At 39.7% G+C, this 17,856-nt stretch overlaps 1 protein-coding gene across 1 annotated transcript in view; it reads left to right on the top strand.

The window, feature by feature from the left end:
* MYZAP (myocardial zonula adherens protein) overlaps window positions 1-17,856 on the top strand; it is a 51,692-nt gene that overhangs the window by 10,520 nt on the left and 23,316 nt on the right. The window contains exons 3-10 of the mRNA XM_040077837.1: window positions 3,245-3,403; window positions 5,676-5,768; window positions 8,141-8,254; window positions 9,114-9,266; window positions 11,381-11,506; window positions 12,364-12,492; window positions 14,235-14,320; window positions 16,408-16,513. Coding sequence (XP_039933771.1) covers window positions 3,245-3,403; window positions 5,676-5,768; window positions 8,141-8,254; window positions 9,114-9,266; window positions 11,381-11,506; window positions 12,364-12,492; window positions 14,235-14,320; window positions 16,408-16,513 — 966 coding nt within the window. The remainder of the gene's footprint in view (window positions 1-3,244; window positions 3,404-5,675; window positions 5,769-8,140; window positions 8,255-9,113; window positions 9,267-11,380; window positions 11,507-12,363; window positions 12,493-14,234; window positions 14,321-16,407; window positions 16,514-17,856) is intronic.

The raw sequence follows: 17,856 nt of genomic DNA, 5'->3' as shown, positions 1-17,856 counted from the left end.
GGTTGGTGGAAGTAGCTTGAGAGGAGGCAAACTGGCAGAAGTGTACTCAGTGCACGCTCAGTGCTGCAGTTCTCTGGAGATACTTGAGAACTGAGCTACTCAGCTAGGCCTCCTTTAGAGGCAAAGCTGTATTGAAAAAGTAATCAACAAACAAAGCAACCACCTCAACCCTGCATTCAGAGGAGTTTTCTGATGGTAACCTTTCTCCTAAGAGAAGACTGCATCAGGTGAGCCCTTTTTTGGCTTTACTTATACAGAACCCTGAAACAAGTGGTCACTGAGAGGAAGTTAAGAATTACTAATCAGAAAAGGGTGACTAGAAGGTAAGATGGCTGGAATAGAACTTTCATAGCAATGAAAGACAAGACGAAGGTTAAGGAAATATGAGAGCAGTTACTTGTGTAGCTGTTGGCTCACACATCTTTAAAGCAAGCAAGAACTGAAATTTTAACAGGCACTTGTCTGGGGATTTTTTAATCTTCTGAAAGAGAAGTAACAAAGGCATTTTAGGAGGCTTGTGCAAATACAGATAACAAGCAAGTTTAGCATTGTTGCAAGGGACATGTAACCAGTCTGCCTTTGTGCATGTACTGTCCATTATAATGTAAATGTAAATCTGTTCATCTCTGAAATACATATGTAAGTGCCATGGGTGATTCTCCAGCTGCAAACCCATTGGTCTGAATTTGTAGGTCTTTCTGGGGAGGGGGAGGGGGGAATCCTTCAAAGCATTCCTTAGGAATGTGTTCATAATATTCTAAAAATAAAGAACTTGGTCAGAATTTTTATGCCAGAACTCTGCAAACAGCACTTTAGATAATTCTGCTAATGTTTCAGAGACACAAAGGACCTTGGTATTGCTGGTATTCAGCTCTTCACCTCATTAAAAATGAGTGATCATGGGCAAAGGGTATGGATTTATGAATTCAGTGTCTGGTGCCTTGGTAACCTCTAAACAATCGAAGTGATTATTCAGTCTGTTATCAGGAAGATGGAAACTTGTGTGTAATCCCTTTTTCCAGATGCAGGGGAGGAGCCACAATGAACTATGAAAGAAACTGTACAACCCTGGAAGCAAACAAACACAAAATAACTGAGTCATGTCCCCATCTGGTTTCTGTATTTCTCTATTTCTAAGTATGAGATGTAGGACTTTTGTTTGGGCACATCCAAACAGCAAAACAAAACACCCAATAATGCATAATTATGAAACATCTCATTTTGAGGATATGAAGCTTTGCATATAATGTTTTCAAAGTGCAAAATTATATCGTGTATAGGTAGGGCTTGTTGCCCAATGTTTTCTTCATTAAGTGGTTTTAAAGCTTTGTTTTCAAATGAAGGCTTACAGCTTTGTTGTTCTGTGCCTGAAAATTTCTTTATCAGGTGTCTGCCCTGTGACTGTTCCCTTCCCAGCCCTGCACACACACACACACAGAGCTGCAGCAACATGGTTAGACCATTAATGATGTGATAAAGAAGAGCATGTAGGATTTACAGTGTTGAGGAAATTCTGTCAGTGCCATGTGGGAAGGACACAATATAAAACAAATGTCTGTCTCTATCAGTTTTTCTTAATGCAAGTATATTTTCCTGTTAATTTTCCCCTTACCTAAAGAAGCATTTATTCTTATATTGACATCATAATTGTGTTAGTTTAGCTCCTAAAAACTGAGAGTGCTGCTGCTTTAGGCTGCAGGTGTTGTCTTCTCTTCACCATCATGGCAAAGACTGGAGAGCTACAGATGGATATAAGATGCTGAACTTCATCTCTTTAAGCCTCTGGTGTCAAAGAGAGTATTTAGACAATGCTTAGAACAAGAAAACCAAACCCAAACATATTCTAAAGTTAATGTTGTCAAGTGTCCCTGTATCTGGTATATCCAGTAAAAGGAAGTAAGTTCAGTAAAACCATCTATATCTGATTTTTCTCTAGAACTGACCTTTCAGAAACAATATGCAAAGCTTATCAGTAACAGCTGTTTCCAAACTTTTCATTCTAAATTTCCATTCAGAAATCACTGATTATTTTTAGGTTCCTAGTTTGCAAATATTTCACATTCAGTAAGAATATTTCCCCCTTTTTTAAGAAAAGTCATAATGTGGATGTCTTCATTGAAGGTAGTAGTTTAAATTCCTTGTAAGCAAGAAGAGAAATGAGTAGTTCTGAGGACTGACTCATTTCAGATGCTTATGACAGAAGGCTGTTTCCCTGGGCTGATTAGAAGGGAGGAGAGGTGAGCAGCCAGGTCAGGTGGTGATCTGACCTTGTGGATATTCATTTACATGCTGAGGGAAATGATTCCTGCTGTTTGCATGAAGATTTTTCCCATTAAGTGTATTGATGAGATGATCAAGAGGAGTCTGTGAAGGGTGGCTTGAAGCAAGACATGCAATTATTACAAGTACGTTTCACAAATTTCTGCAGGTCAATCATATAAAAAATGTCGGCTCTTTAAAGCAACTTCTGTTTACATAGCAACACCTGATTAAGGAGGTTCATCCTTCTGCAGTATTTACTAATACTGGAACACCCACATAAATGCTATTTCATAGCTTTGCTTTAGCTCTTCCAATGTCAGTTCTGCAACATCTGTAGAAGAAATGGAGATCTGAAATGAGTTTGATTGCTTTGGAAGTTCTTACTTAGCTTTAAATGCAAACTGAAATTCTGCTTTGTTTATCTTCAAGAAAAACACGTATTTTCTCTTTTAAGGAACACTGACTAAAAGGTTTTAATTTATGTTTCTTAGAACTTCCTATGTTTTTTGAGTAAACTTGTGAATTTTTGTTTCCTGTAGCAAGGAGTTTGGGAAATGAGGGATAATTCTGTGGTTGCAAGAGTTTAGAGGGAATTAGAGATCTCACAGTGTTCTGCAAGAATGCAGAAAAGTATCTGGTGGTGAATGAAAATAAGCCAGGTGAAGCTTTTCTTATATGCCTCTACCTCTCCTTGTACAAATCCAGCCAGCTATCTCTAGATGTGCCTACATGACTTCAACTGAAGGCAGTGGTAATTAGACATCTCAGTATTTATCAATTATAAGTTCTTCCAAAAACCTGAAGGCTGACAGGTTGGCTCCAAAATGTTTGGGACTTAGTGTTCATATGTACTCTTGTGCTTTCACTATAATTGGTTTCTCTCCTAGTCCTAAGTTACTGTGGTTTTATTTGGGTTTTTTTATTCTAGTACTGATTTTTTTTTATTTTATTTAATTTTTTTTAATTTTTTTTTTATTTATAGGAGCTCTACCATGTACCAAATGGGATGTCTCCAGGGAAGCTGTCTCATGGGATGGTGTATGGTGTTGTGCACCGAACTGACAACAACCATAAGAGAGAAATGGTGGTTTATGGCTGGTCAGCTGATCAGCTGAAAGAGGAGATGAATTACATTAAAGAAGTGAGTTACACTTTCACCTCAACATTTGTTAAATACCCTTTCCACATATCTACACAGAGCTGTGAGAGTATAATGGGACAACTGATGTCTAGCCAACATCTCAGTTTGAATTGGGAACCTACTCTGGTGCTGGAGGCTGGCCTTGGTGCTATTTGAGTTGGGAAAAAAAGCACGCTCCGTACCTGGGAACTGTGCTTGCTGATGGAAGAAACTATGTAAGCAGCACCTGAAAGGATAAAGTCTTTCTCTTCCTCTGCTTCCCCCATCCCCAAACCCCTCCAGCTTTGAAAAGGCTTCTAAATTAGGTGATAGTAAAATCACTTTGGTGTATTTTGGGGCAGCCTTAAAATAGTCAGCCTAGTAAGGATGTCTTTGTACTACTTTCCTTGTGCCTGCTCGTTTATCACAGATGGCAGAAGATCTGGAAAACAAAAACTGCATTTCTGATCCTGCTTGATATTTTTCTGTTCTTGAAACTCAGCATCTCTTTGCCCATCAGTCTGTCTCAGGTGTGGCAGTAACACCCTCATTACCACAGGGCAAATAATCTGACCTTCTCCCATCCACCTTCACCACCCAGGAGGCTGTTGGCCAGTGCTTATCGTGTTACACTGATTCAAGTGCAAACTGAGTTGATAGAAAAGGGAGGAACACTGACTCAATCGAGCACTGCGATCATGTGTGCTCCTCACATGTGCCTGGTCCGTGGCCATCAGCACTCGATATTCTCCCTGGTACTCCCAGGTGTTCACCACTCCCGAGCTGCTGAGGGTGGGGGCTGCAGGGCCTGGCAGTGCTGGCGAGGCACTTTTCTCTTTTCCTGCCTGGGGAGTTTCTCTGCCCTGCTGGGGTGGTGTCAAGGGACAGGGGAGTTGGCACACAGCAGGGCCAGCTCCCCAGGCTGCACTGTCTGTGGTAGCTGGGGATTGCTTGGGCTGGGACCATCTCCCTGCCCCTGTCGGTCCCTTAGGGAGGGACACGTCAGACCGGGTGCACTGCATGTCTTGCTCGTGCATTCGGGGTACCGAAGATTTCAGGAAAAAGTGGGAAAGACATGGGAGGAGACAGGCTGGCTTTTGCTCTTCCATCTTCTGGAAGCTGTGTCCAGCCCTGCTAATTTGTGATCTTTGGTCTGCCAGAGTAGTGTCGTCTTTAAAAACAGAGTCTTAAACAAGAGTCCTCAGCTTGTGCCGTGTACGTGCTGACTCAAATAGACCAGAAATGATGGGGATGGCAGAGCTGCTGACAGCTTCCTCTGCCTGAGCCAAATTTGCCAAGAGGGTGTGTGTGTGTGTGTGTGTGTGCCTGTGTGCCTGTGATGGGGAGGCACAGGGTGAGTGGTGCTTTCCTGAGGCGCTGGGCAGGAGTCAGCTCCCTTCTCTCTTCCCCATCCCAAAGGGAGCCCGTGGTTAGGGAGCACTCCTTGCATAGGTTTGGTGCCCCACTTTCTGGGAGGCAGTGGGGGCATTCTATGCAGAGCTGCTACAAACATCCCCTGCAGAAGTTCACCTCACCCCAGAGTGCAGACACAGGAAACTCACTGCCCTAAATGACCTGCAATTGGCCTGTGTTTGGTAGAGGTGAGGAAGGGGGGAAATAAAAGGTTGAATTATGGCAAAGGTTGAATAAAGGCAAACAAGATTGTGTGTAAAGCCAAACTGGAAGCCAGCTTGGGGGTTTTTTGAGGGTTTTTTTTTCCCTAGAAAGGCAAGGAATAATTTGTATCCATAGGTCTTGAAATCAGATTGAGTTCTCTGTTCTTCAGATTTGAAATTGCAATGGTAAATGTAAGCTTATTTGGTTTTAGTTAGACACAAGGCTAAAAGACTGAAATGAAAAGGGTTTATGTGCAAAGGATACCCAGGGGAAACCAACCACTTTAAAAAGTATGGAAGTATATTAAATCCATGCCTTTTTTTTTCAGAAACAATATATGATCAAATTAATTTTAATTAATTTAGCAATCAAGTTAGAAAGACATATTAATATTTCATTGAAATTATTTTTTTAAATTATTATTTTACAAGTGTTTAAGCATGTACAGAGAAGTATAGAATTACTCATAGTGACAGTTATTTGTATCATCCCTACGTAGACAAGCCTTGAGACTTAAGTTTTTGTCTTTTTTTTGAGAATAAATTGCTGTTATGCAGTGGTAGATTAACAATGGAAATTACAGAAAGTAACAACGAAGAACAGAGAAGAAAATTATGTCCTAATATATAAACAGTATAATCCAAATGATGAAGGCGTTTGATTTTTTTGACACCAGGTGAGAGCAACTCTGGAAAAAGTAAGAAAGAAAATGTATGGTGAATATGATGAAATGAAACGAAAAATACAGCAGCTTACAAATGAACTGAAAGTAAGTATCCATTCATTTGCAGGGAAAGCATATGGGAATAACTGTTCCACTGTTACCAGAACAGAACTAACCTCCCAAACCACTCCAGTTCACTGTTTTATGTGACATCTGCAGTTTCCTTCCTTTGTTTATTTTTCCATCCAGGAAGGTAAAGGAGGACAGGGTTGCTTTTGCATATGAAATTACTAACTGGCTGGAAATTCTTGGAAAGAAAAGAATGATCTTGATACCGTTGTCTGTGTGTACTGGTAGTTAGTGGAGATGAATGTAACAGCTTCCAGGTGCATTGAATAAATAACATGGTTAATTAGGAAAAACTGATAACTTGGAGTCATTTCAACACTTGCCTCTGTTTTACTGACTACTGCTTAAACACTAAGTAAAAGAAGTAGCAATATTCATTAGTATTAAAGTGCTAAAAATTACTTACCTTTCGGTTTTTAATGGAATATTTCAATGGTCATTCAATGACCTTTCTTCTGACATGCTGCTTTAGCAATAAAAGCTGTTGCACTCTGTAAAAATAGCCTTCATATTAAACTGCTGAGTTGTTTGATCCAAAAAAGTCCCCCTGAAAACTTGCTTTGAATTTATATTCAGCATTGATTTTCACAGCCCTTGTTCAGAGGAAGCTTTGGCAGTTAAAAGTATTCTGACTTCAAGGGACTGGGACCTTGACTTGTGCCCTTTTGCCACCCTCATTTTGAGGCTGTCAGTTCCCTGCATGCTGTATTAGGTACAAAAATCAGAATTTGTTGTAAACTGGTACTTTAATTCTGTGCAACCTGTCTCAAAAAGAGAGGGGGGAAAAAAAAAATCCCCCTGACTAGAGAGTAAGAGAGAGAGAGAACTCAATTTCTGCAAACAGCGTTAAATAGTCGTAATGCTGCCAACAAGACTCACTCTCCCCCTAGCATGCATGTGGGAAATGCTGATTCAGGTGCAGCTTTGTTGTCTTTGCTGCTGATCTTTACTGAATAGCAGTGATGATATCCTGCACTTCCAGAACTTCTGTCAGACCAGTAGAAATCCTGCATGAGTCAGAAATTCTTCCTTAATTAAGGGTTTCTGACCAGCTCTGACAGAATATCTAGTTCTGCAGCTAATCAGCAGTTCATGAAGCTTCCTTCTGACATAAATGGCACATTAGGAGACATCCTTCCCTTTTAATTAATACTCTAGACTGCCTGAAAGAAAGCACAATGTTGTTCTTCCTAATAATGTGAACTTCTTGTTTGGTTAGTTATTTGGGAGCTGATTTGGGTTTTACATGAGTGTTGTCTTTTGTGCTATTTGCAAATCTCGTTTAAAATCCTTTCTATACTCTTTGTTTCAGCTTTCGATCACTCTGCTTTTATCTTAACAACTTCCAGGACAACTTTTTCTTCGTAAAGTTTGTTTGAAATTTGCTCTTCCAATATCCTGCCCTAGGTTTCTTCACACAATTCTTACCTTGTATCTTTCTTAATCCATCCAAAGCATTTCTGCTTTTGTTTGTTTTACATGAGCACACATTTATAGAAGGTTAACAGTGACTACTTTTCCTCTATTCCCTATGCTGATCTAATCTGTGTACAGCTTGGTTACTACACACTTGTTCCCTGTATCAGTCCCTGGTGTTCTTCTGTTTTTATCAAGAAACAAATCTGGTCCATCAAAGATCATGAGCTGGGCTGGCTTCCATTAGTAACACTCTTTTCCTCTTTATTATTAAATCATTCATAATTATTTACACTGTTTGGCTTTTAGTCTCTTCTTGAATGATGTCATTTTGTGTCTTCCCCCCCTCCCTTCAGTTTTTAAGCACGTGTGTGTACATATCAGAAAATGGCTAATTTTCACACAGCAAAGCCCTCTGGCTTCCCCTCCCTGCTTTGTACTGCTTCATCCTTATGTCTTCTTGATGTTGCTTCTTTATGTAGCTGATTAGTCAGTTCTTTGCTAATTAAGGCTTTTCTACAATTCACAGTTCTAGATTTCCTTATTTCTTGCATTCTTCTGCTTTTCACTCTGAATTTTTACAATAAGCCCACTCTATGTATACAGTCTTTCTGAATAGACAGCTGCCAATTGTCCTCTTGTCCTTTCAAAAAGAACAGCTTATACAGTGATTACAGACTAAGAATAAACTTAGATACTCATGCCTTATTTCTGCTAGATTATTTGGATTTTAAGGTTTGTTTGTTTGTTTGTGAGAATATACTTTGAGGTCTGTATATTTAAAGCATCCTAGTACTGTGAAAACGACCTTGGCATCTTTCTCTTCTGCAGCTCTCTTGGAAAGAATAGGTAAACTTGATCATTATTCTGTATAAAACTTCTTTTTGTTTGTTTGTTTGTTTGTTGTTTTTTGTTTTTTTTCCCCTGCTCAGGTGACAAATGCTCATCAGGAATCCTTAGAGAATCATGTGCGAGTGCAGGCTGCAGCCTTAGATAGCTTTAGCGAAATGAACAGCTCCTTGACATCAGCATCAATAGACTTGCAGGTACATCTTCATAGCTGCTTCCCAGCCCACAGCTGCCTTTTCTAACACACATTTCAAAGCATACAGAAAACATGGATGACAGATACAGAGTCTAACACTAAGCAACATCATAAACTACTGTCTTGGATATCTAAAGCACCTAATTTAGGAAACAAAGAAAAATGTTGCAGAAGTTCCTGTGGTTTAAAAAAAAAAAAACATTAAAAATAGTGTGCAATAAAGAGATACTGATATGCAGTAGACAAGTCATGTCTCTATGAAGGATCTAAGGTGAAAACGTGATTTGGTCTGTATAGTGCAAAATGGGGCATCTCCTGACTTAGTTCTCCCTTCAGTTGGTAACAGAAATGAAGTGGCATGTTTGGATGCCAGACACTTGCGAGATTTTACGTACCTGTGAAATGCAGGGGGAGGGACAAGGTGGGAATCAAGTTTCTCTTTTAAAAACTTCTGAATTCCCACATATCTGAGCTGAACAACTTAATGTCTCTGCTTTCTTGTATGTATCAAGAATGTTACATTCTTGTACATTACTTTCTTGTGTTCAGTCCACTGCATTTTGTATCTATGGCATGGCCCTCGGAGAGAAGGGAAGATTATTCATACTGAAATATATCTATGTTATTATTTTTTTAATAGTGTTCTAGGACTTGATTTCACTGAGTATACTCCTCCCAGTAATACCTTCTAGCAACAACAAAAGCCATAATTTTAAATGTTAAAACTTGCTAAACTGTTCACACTGCATTAATATGTCAGGAAGCTCTTTAAATGTGTTGTGTGTTTCATAATCTCTTGCCTATATTCATTCATCAAATTATTTCTGATTTTTAATATGTGCTTTTCCTCTCTCTTCTAGAAAACTCTAGTGGATGTTACATTGGAGAACACTGACATAAGGGAACAAATAAGGAATTTAAAACACACACACGAGCAATCTATGGAAAAGCTGAGAGAAAAGCAAAAGCAACTGGAAACGGCACAAATTGAAAATCAGTTACTGAAGTTAAAGGTGTGGTATATAAACTCCCCTAAAAACATTGCATTAGGTGGATGTTACATGAATTTCTTGGCCTTATCTGTAAAGGGTTCTTCATTCTTCATGCCCTCGAGCTCTCTTATTCCTGTGAATCCATACTGGTTTAATAACAGAATCTCAGCTGGCGACAGGCAGTCTTCCCATAACATGGGCTGCAACATAAGAGTCAGAGATGTTGACAGGTGAAAATTGAAACCATTAAATGGTTATTAGCGTCCATTCCTAATAAGTGAAAGAATATTACAACTCTGCACGTTGCTACATGAATTTTTTGGTGTTGAGTTTCTTTGGTATTGCACCATTTTTAATAGGTAGTCTGTTAAGTCTTATGAGCATGTGGTCAGCAGGTAAGAGCAAGCATCTTCAAAAGAGAATTAAGCTATTTCTTTCAGAGAAATGCAAGGGAATAAAACACAAACTGCAAGGTTTAATATGACAGAAGGCCTGACCATATTCTCCCCTCATCAGCCAAATGCATTCCTTTAATCTCAAAACAAACAAACAAACAACAACAACAACAAAAACCAGAAAAACCACAAATTAAAAAACCCTTTTGTCTCTCAAAAGGTGCCAAGACATCTGGGAATTCATTCTTGGAGGGAATGTAAGAGGATGGTGTGGGATCTGGGACGTTAGTGTTGAAAAGCAGTAACTGCTGTGTACCATGATGACATTCTGGGTGGAGAACACACCTGTGGGGCTTATTGAGGAGGTTTGATTTATTCATAAATCCATGATACCTTAGCATGGAGATGTTACTTAAGTGTATTATAACAGATGCCCTGATACATCCACTTTTTAATGCTTGTTTTTACTGTCCTCATTGCTCAAGGTGTAAGGAAAGGAATGATGGAGATAAAAGGCCAGAGACCCTGTTCCAGTTCAGTGTATCTTAAGGAATCTAGGGTTTAATAATTGGCTTTCTCTAAATGATACGATTCTTTCAGGCTTCCTGAAATATGGAAAGTTCATTTAACTCCACACCCTCTCATAAAGTTGGCCTAGGTGAGATGACAAAGGGGACAATTGCAGTACAAGTGGAGTCCTTCAGGGCTCATCCCTTCTACAAGAATGAAGTGCACTGTTGTTTTTCTACAGGGTACTAAACAAGCTTGTTTCTGCCATGCAAGGTGAACCCAAGGGTTTACTAAACCTTTTGGTCCTTGAAATAGAAAAAAAGTCCAACCCAAATCTTAACCATCAGGACTCTGTATTTTGTAGCTAAGTGTGGTGATCAGCAGGGAACACTTTATTCCTCCTCTTCCTGTCATTTTTGTAGCACCCACAGCATTTCACTATGACCTTGGCTGATTCACAGCATCTCTAGGAAGAGAACTAAGTCCTGTACTAGCTGTTTTACTTCACTTTTATTGTTTTACGTAGGAGATGGGCCTAAGCTGTAAATATTCTATCTGATGTTTAATTACTGAGGGTGTGGTTCAGTCTGTTTTCAGCCAACAGCAGGAAATCCTGGCTCTGAATTACCCTGTAGCTCTAGTAAAGTTTCTGGTTCTGTTGTTAAAAATTAACCTTTCCACACCCCTAAGAATTTTAATTTTCAGTTTGATTGCTTTGCTGCATGGTTACCCCAGTTCTTATGCCTACACAAAGAGCAGAATGTGAAAAACCAAGAGAGGGCAGGGAGGGTACTGCCATAAAGTATTGCTTTGAGTATTTATGGTCATTTAGAAACTGGAGTTGAGTCTAGTCTATCTCTAGTCCATGCTTCAGTAGGGTGCGGGGAGACAGCATCATTTCAATGGAGAAACAAACCGAGTGACTCGGAGGCTGTTATGGAAGGGTTCAGCAAGGAGGCATGGCCTGGTCTTGGATAAGCAATGACTGAATGAGCTAAATTCAGACAACGTGGAACTTGATGGAACAGTAACTTCTACAGATTCAAATTATATGAATACTGGCAAAATGCTGCACATGGTCTTGATGCAAATGGAAATCTACTTTTGCAATGTCAGATTTATAACAAGGGGGAGCTTAACCTCAAACTCTTATTTTCTCATCACGTGAACTCTCTTTCTCCTGCTGCCAGCAATACTGTACTTACTGATGGGAACCTTCCTCTCTCATAGGTGGAATCAGCACAGGAAGCCAATGCTGAAGTCATGAGAGAGATGACCAGAAAGCTGTACAGTCAGTATGAGGAAAAAATGCGAGAAGAGGAACAGAAACACAAGGCTGAGAAAGAAATGCTCCTGGTATGTACAGCCAGTCTGTAAGAGCAGGGCTTAGTTTGGGTGTCGTTTCTCAATCACTTCATACTTCGGAGCTGATGCGTGTTCCTTCACTTCTGTCTCTGTGATTAGTCCAGACATAGTTACTGAGCTTTCCAAAATTTGGGGGTTGAAGGACTAAGAAAAATCTGGGTTCAAACATTGTAATGTCAATGATAATCTAGATTTCAGACTCTGAAATAGGGTAAATAGGTTTTTATGACTTCTGATTCTCTAAAAAAGGAAATACAATGTCCAGTTTTAAGCGACAGTGTAAGAAGGAGAAAGGGAACTACTTCACTGGATGCTACTGGAGCACAAACTCTCCTGTCTCCCAGTTTCCCTCCACCCCCAAGTTAAACCTTTCTGTGAGCAGTCAGTTGTTGGATTTTTTAAAATGATAGAGTCAGATAATGATGGAGATTGAAGATAGATACTCCTTTTTATTCATATTGCTTTACATGTATGGAAAGTAGGAAGCTGAACATGGCTGACTATGGTGTTTAGAAAGCTGTCTTTTGCAGCAGCATATTTTTCTCATGCTGTTATTTAACAGCATCCTCAGGGAAAGGGAAGGGAAATCAGCTAGAAACAGGTAAAAATTTCTCTTGGATTGTCATTATGGTGCTCTACCAATACCTGTGTATTTCAAAATTCCCTCAATTTTTGCTCTATATAATTCACTTTTAGGATCATAACTCTTCCAGATTTCTGAGCAGGTGTAGTGAAAAGCTCTGAGCTCTTTAAGAGCTATTAGCCTGGTCCTGTAGCTGGAAAGAAGAAGAAATATTCCTCATTAATATATTAGATGTTAACGTGACTGTACGTGTTCTTGTTTGTAGGAGGAAACAAATCGCCTTCTGAAGGCTATTGAAGAGGCAAATAAGAAGATGCAGATTACAGAAACAAGCATCCAGGAGAAAGACCAGAGAATTGGTGAGCTGGACCGGCTGATTGAACGCATGGAAGAGGTATGAGAGCAGATTGCTGCCTTGAGAGGGAATGCACAAGTGCATGGAGGACATTTCACTTACTGTTCTGCTGCTCAGTGCCATATCATTGCTATTTACATCTTAGTTATTGTATTTACGTCAGTAAATGCACCTGGACTGCCACAGATACCCTGTGATGAGGAAGTGTTTCTCTCTTCCTGGTGGTCCTTACAGGGCAGCATTTATTTAGGAAATGAACCATTATTTTAAAGAGAGAATTTAAAAACCATTCAGTGTCACTTTAGCGTGCAAGGTGTCCTAATCTAGTAATAATCATGAATGACCCAGAGTCTCTTAGAAATGTTGTGGTAGGTCCATGGAGTGCACATAGCTCTGTTTGGGGATGGGTGAGAAGCTGATGGAGAGCCCACAGGGTCAGGATTAAAGGGAGGGCAGGGACAGGTGACATTAGAGTGGGAGCTACCCAGTCAGGAAGACTAAAGGGATGAGGCCCTTTACAGACAATGGGAGCAGCCTCTTGCTCACAAGCCCTGGTCCTCTTGGGGATTTTCAACCACCCTGACGTCCTTTGGAGGGACAACACAGCAGAGCACAAGCACTCCAGGGTCCTGGAATGTGCTGATGATAACTTCCTTCTCCAGTCGATAGAGGAGCCAGTGAGGAGAGGACCTTGTTCTCACAAGGAGGAGCTGCTGGAGAATGTGAAGCTCAAGGGCAGCCTTGGCTGCAGTGACTGTGAAATGGTCTAGGATGTACTTTGGCATTTCTCATTTCATTCAATAGCTGGCATCTCATTATTTTTAAAGATTTGCGCCTCACTACCTCAAATACAGTAGCAGAGAGTGTTTTAGTAGGTGGAGGGACTACAGTCTTCTGCTCTTTCAAATTAAGTGGGTTTTTTCACCAATTTCACTTTATTGTAGTACATATTTAATATCAGTATTGACTGAGAAATACATTTTTATAAGCCAGTCGTGTTGGCTTGACTGGTTAGCCTAATGTGCATTGAGCCCCTTTTGTCTAATGCTTGCAAATCCATTAGCAGAATTAATGATTACACTGAGAAAGTACTCAGCTTAATATGCCCCTGGCTCCATTAACTTCATCTGGGCTTCAGCCTAGGACTTTTAAGTATTATGCAGTGAATGTAGGATCACAGTACAGTTCACAAGTACAGATGAGTTCCTTCACATTCCTTAATCTGCTCTTATCTGGCTGATACTCACCCAGTGAAACTGAATGCCTCTTAAATTCCCATCGAGGAGGATAACACACTCACACTGCTCTGTTAAATTGTTCGACTCAGACCCCAAGTCCTCAGAGATCTTCACGGGCACTGTGCTGGTGGGCACTTGAAAGGTGGGGGGGAAAGCCACAGCAATACCCTGTATCTCAGCCTTGGACTGGGAGATGGTTTTGGGGTGATAATGTGGACAGTTTGACATTTATGTAGTTAAAGATTTTGACGACTCATCTTTTTATTGAAAAAATTCAGTTTCAAGTACAGCCGTACATTTTCATATAGGAAATTGAAAACTGATCTTGTTTCCATGCATAGTTGGGAAATTGATTTTATTATTATTTTATTATTATTATTATGTATTCTGTGCTCCTTGGCTATAGGAAATGCATGATTTTTTTTTTAAAATTAGTTTCTATTTTAATTTCACAAATGATGTTTTGAATTGCAATGAAATATGCTTTGTGAAGCCTTTACATTTTGATACATGGAGAACTGAAAGATAACTTTTCTTGCTTAGGAACGCCACCAGCTGCAAAAACAACTTGAATTAAATGAACTACAAATATCTGGAGCAAAATCTGAAAACAACTCCGACAGTGAAAGGTGAAATATGACTTGCCTGTGGAACTTCTACTGTTGCCAGGAAACTCCAGGGGTTTCTTTGTTTTTGTAGACATCTGATTTTTGCTTTTCTAACTTTAAAACTGCAGTCTAGTAGGGATTGTCCATCTGAATGTAGGTTTATTTACATGTAAAGTATCAAGACAATTATTTTTTGCAACAATGACCACCTTCATGCACTTTTTCTGAAAAGCTGTTTGCAAATGTGTCGAGTCCATCGTAGATGGAACAAACAGTGACAAATCTGTGACTTGCATTTTTCTTAAATCTGCATTCCCAAATTCAGAGGAGTATGTTCCTGACTATGAATACTTTCACTATCTACACTCAAAGGTTTATATGACACTGCTCGAGTGGGTAAAGATGAATTGGATTACTACTTGTGGTTCTGTGGCACCCAGAAATTCAGTTTTAAGGTTTTGGGCATCCTGCTGTTCTTTGGGAAGCATAAAGATAAAAGGAGGTGCCTGCTGAGAGCTTCTCAGTGCCTTGTATTGATCTGTGACCAGCTTCTCTGTTTTCAGGGTAAGAATGGCTTTTCGCAGCAGTCTGTTAAAATTATAACTTCAAGTGAACAGATGTCGCTTGCATACAACATCGAATATGGAGATGAAAGATAATTGCTGTTTTCCTTTACCTCTGAATAACCCAGACTCTTCTTGCTTCAGTGAATCCTTTTTTTCAGTGTGAAAAGTTACACTGCAGTAAAAGGGTAAAGGCAGGAATTTGTGCAATGCAAGCAAGCTCACATTTGCAATCTATGCCATGCAAGCAATGAATCTATGTTCAGATGATGCTGGTTTATTCTTAAATTGTCTTTACCTGCCTGTACCTTATCAGACACTCGAGCTCCAGCTTAAGGAAGGATCTCTTCCATTTCTATCAATGCTTAAGATCCTGAATCTTCCAATGAGATTCAAAATATGTGCTACAAACGCAATCAAAATATAAATTAAGGTTTTGTGAGGCCTTAATATGCACAAGTGAAAAACCTGCAGCAATGCTTTGAATTTTTTGAGTCCTTGTCAAAGTGCTGCAGTTACATTTCTGCAGGGTACTTCACTGTTAATAGAGACTCTTTTGGGGGGAAACAGCATACAATTCAGTCATTCACTGGAATCATGTCTTCCAGTTTGCCATCTGCTGCTTTGTCTTAGAAGGGTTTTTCTATTTGCAGCTTTAACAGTTTTTTTTTTCTGCTGTGCACAGACCAAGATGAAAAAAGCCTTTTTGTTGTTGATTCCCCTCCTCCCATTCTCAAATTCTGTCCAGTCCCGAATCCAGGAGTACAGCAGTTTATTTTGTAAGCAAGCAATTGCTTTATTTGTCAAATTTAAAGAATTAGACATTCAGATAAAAATGTAGATTCCCATGGCCAAAGAGACAAAATCTTATGGAAAAGCCTCACTCCTGTTTCCTTGCATATTCTAAACCTACTTTTCTGGCAAGCTGCCAAACCGACTTGTGGCAGGAGTTCTGTGGGAGTTCACTTTCTGTATTAAACATATTTGAAGAAATGCAGAATCTATCTGAAGAGTTGTATGCACAAATTTAAACCATTCATAGCATTCCTGCTGACTGCTGAGGAGTTAATACTATTCCAGTTAGCATTCTGCTGCTGTTGCCAGCTCTGTCAAATTCTTGACTCAAGGCTCCCCTGCAGTAAAACAGCTTTGAAAGCAGACCTGCTTCCTGGCTTTTGTTTAGCATACATTTCCAAAATATTTGCCAGTAGTAGTAAGTCAGGCTAAATGTGTCTCTCTGAAGCTAAAGATCTAGCTGTTTAAAAGCCTTTCACTAAAGGAAAACACATCTTGAGATGAGTTTTGTCGCACTGTTCAATTGTTGACACTTCAGGCTCTGAGTAAGCACGTCAGTATGCAAGACTCTTGGGTGGAGATGGCCACTTGGACTAAGATCACATTAAAATGTACTTTGGACAATTTGACATCTGTCAGTGCAATTTGACTTGCCTGTCCTGATTTATGGTGGATTGTGGGGGTTGTTCTTGTTCTGCTTATACTGCATAGCTCCCCACTCACAGGCTTGATCCTTGCGTGTTTTACCAGGTCGCAGCATTTGGAGGAGGTAGCAGCCAGCCTGAGAGAGAGGATCAAACATCTGGATGACATGGTCCACTGCCAGCAGAAGAAAGTCAAGCATATGGTTGAGGAGGTGAGATGTAGTAAAACAGCTCAGAGTCTTTGGGGAGCACTGATTCTTTTAGTACATAATCCAAAGAGAACTGTGTTCTTTGTGCAGTTGCCTTATGCCACCTTTGTTACAGTGGAAGCTGAGTTAAGCATCTGGAGGCAGTGAAGCAGAAAGAGTAGATGAAAGCAGTTGAATCCAGTGGCTGTGGGTTATATACCGTGATCTTTAGGCTGACACTAATTCTGTATCTCTTTGTGGGTGTTCAGGAAATGTGACACAACTTTCAGCTCAATTTGAACCATTCAGAGGGTACCTCTGATATGATGCAGTCCAGCCATTAACAGTCTGCTTCCTGTACACTGGAAGGCAAATCTGACCTTTATTGTTTTGTTCCTTTGGTTTTGGGAGATTTTGTTTGGGGGTTTTTTGTTTGTTTGTTTAATGTGGTTCCTCATAGAAATAGATGAGCAAGCACAGTTTTTCACTGCTCATCTCTCTTACTCTGATATGGGGACATCATCTTAGCTGCTGGCATTTGCTGGATAGATGCTTAGGTTACAGGCTACCTATGTGTCAGGAAACTGTCCTGCAGTCAGAAGGCTGTAATTGCAAACGTTTCTGTTTCTCCAAGTGGAAAGAATGACATGGGAAATAGCTAAGTTTAAATTGGAGCTTTACAAAGCTGACTGACAGCTCTATTAGATGAGCCTCCTACTGCACAGAGGATGGGCATTCATGAGATACCTTTGGTTTGTATCTGGAAATCATACACCATACCCTCAAGATACTCAAATCTAAGGCATTCTTTCTGCATTCACAGTGTGCTTTTACAGGATTTCTGATTAGGCATGGAGATGTTCCACTTTTATTAAGTTTGTATTTATATGTATTTACGTGTGCTTTGTTTTGTAAGGTTCTGATGTAGTCCTTTTGTATGATCAGATGTGTGACACTAAGTGTCTTTTACACAGAGGGATTAAAGTTCTTCTGTTGTATCAGACATATCAAGTCTTGAGGTTTTGGTTTTAGTTAAGTTTGCTATTATCATTGTTCTTAAGCATCATAGCTGGTCTAAAACTGAACACAGTCTTTATACAATGGTATTTTATTAAGGAAAATATCTCCGGTCCAATAATCCAATCCATCTAATTAATGGATTATGGGAACAATTATTTAATCTGTTTCGTATCTCTGTACACCAGAGATTGTATTAAGAGTTTTTTCTGTCGGTTCTAAACAAAAGTTCTAAAGGATTTGTGATACATGGTGCACCCCAATGAATCTAGTAATACGTGAGGATGGTGGCCTAAATTTTGCCCTTTATTACTAAATATATTTTAAACTTCTGGTTGTAACTTGACCTC

This window comes from Hirundo rustica, chromosome 13 (assembly GCF_015227805.2).
Source record: "Hirundo rustica isolate bHirRus1 chromosome 13, bHirRus1.pri.v3, whole genome shotgun sequence".
In the NCBI taxonomy this organism is placed as follows: Eukaryota; Metazoa; Chordata; class Aves; order Passeriformes; family Hirundinidae; genus Hirundo; species Hirundo rustica.
The sequence above is the reverse complement of the archived record's forward strand: the minus strand, read 5'-3'. Positions and strand labels throughout refer to the sequence as shown.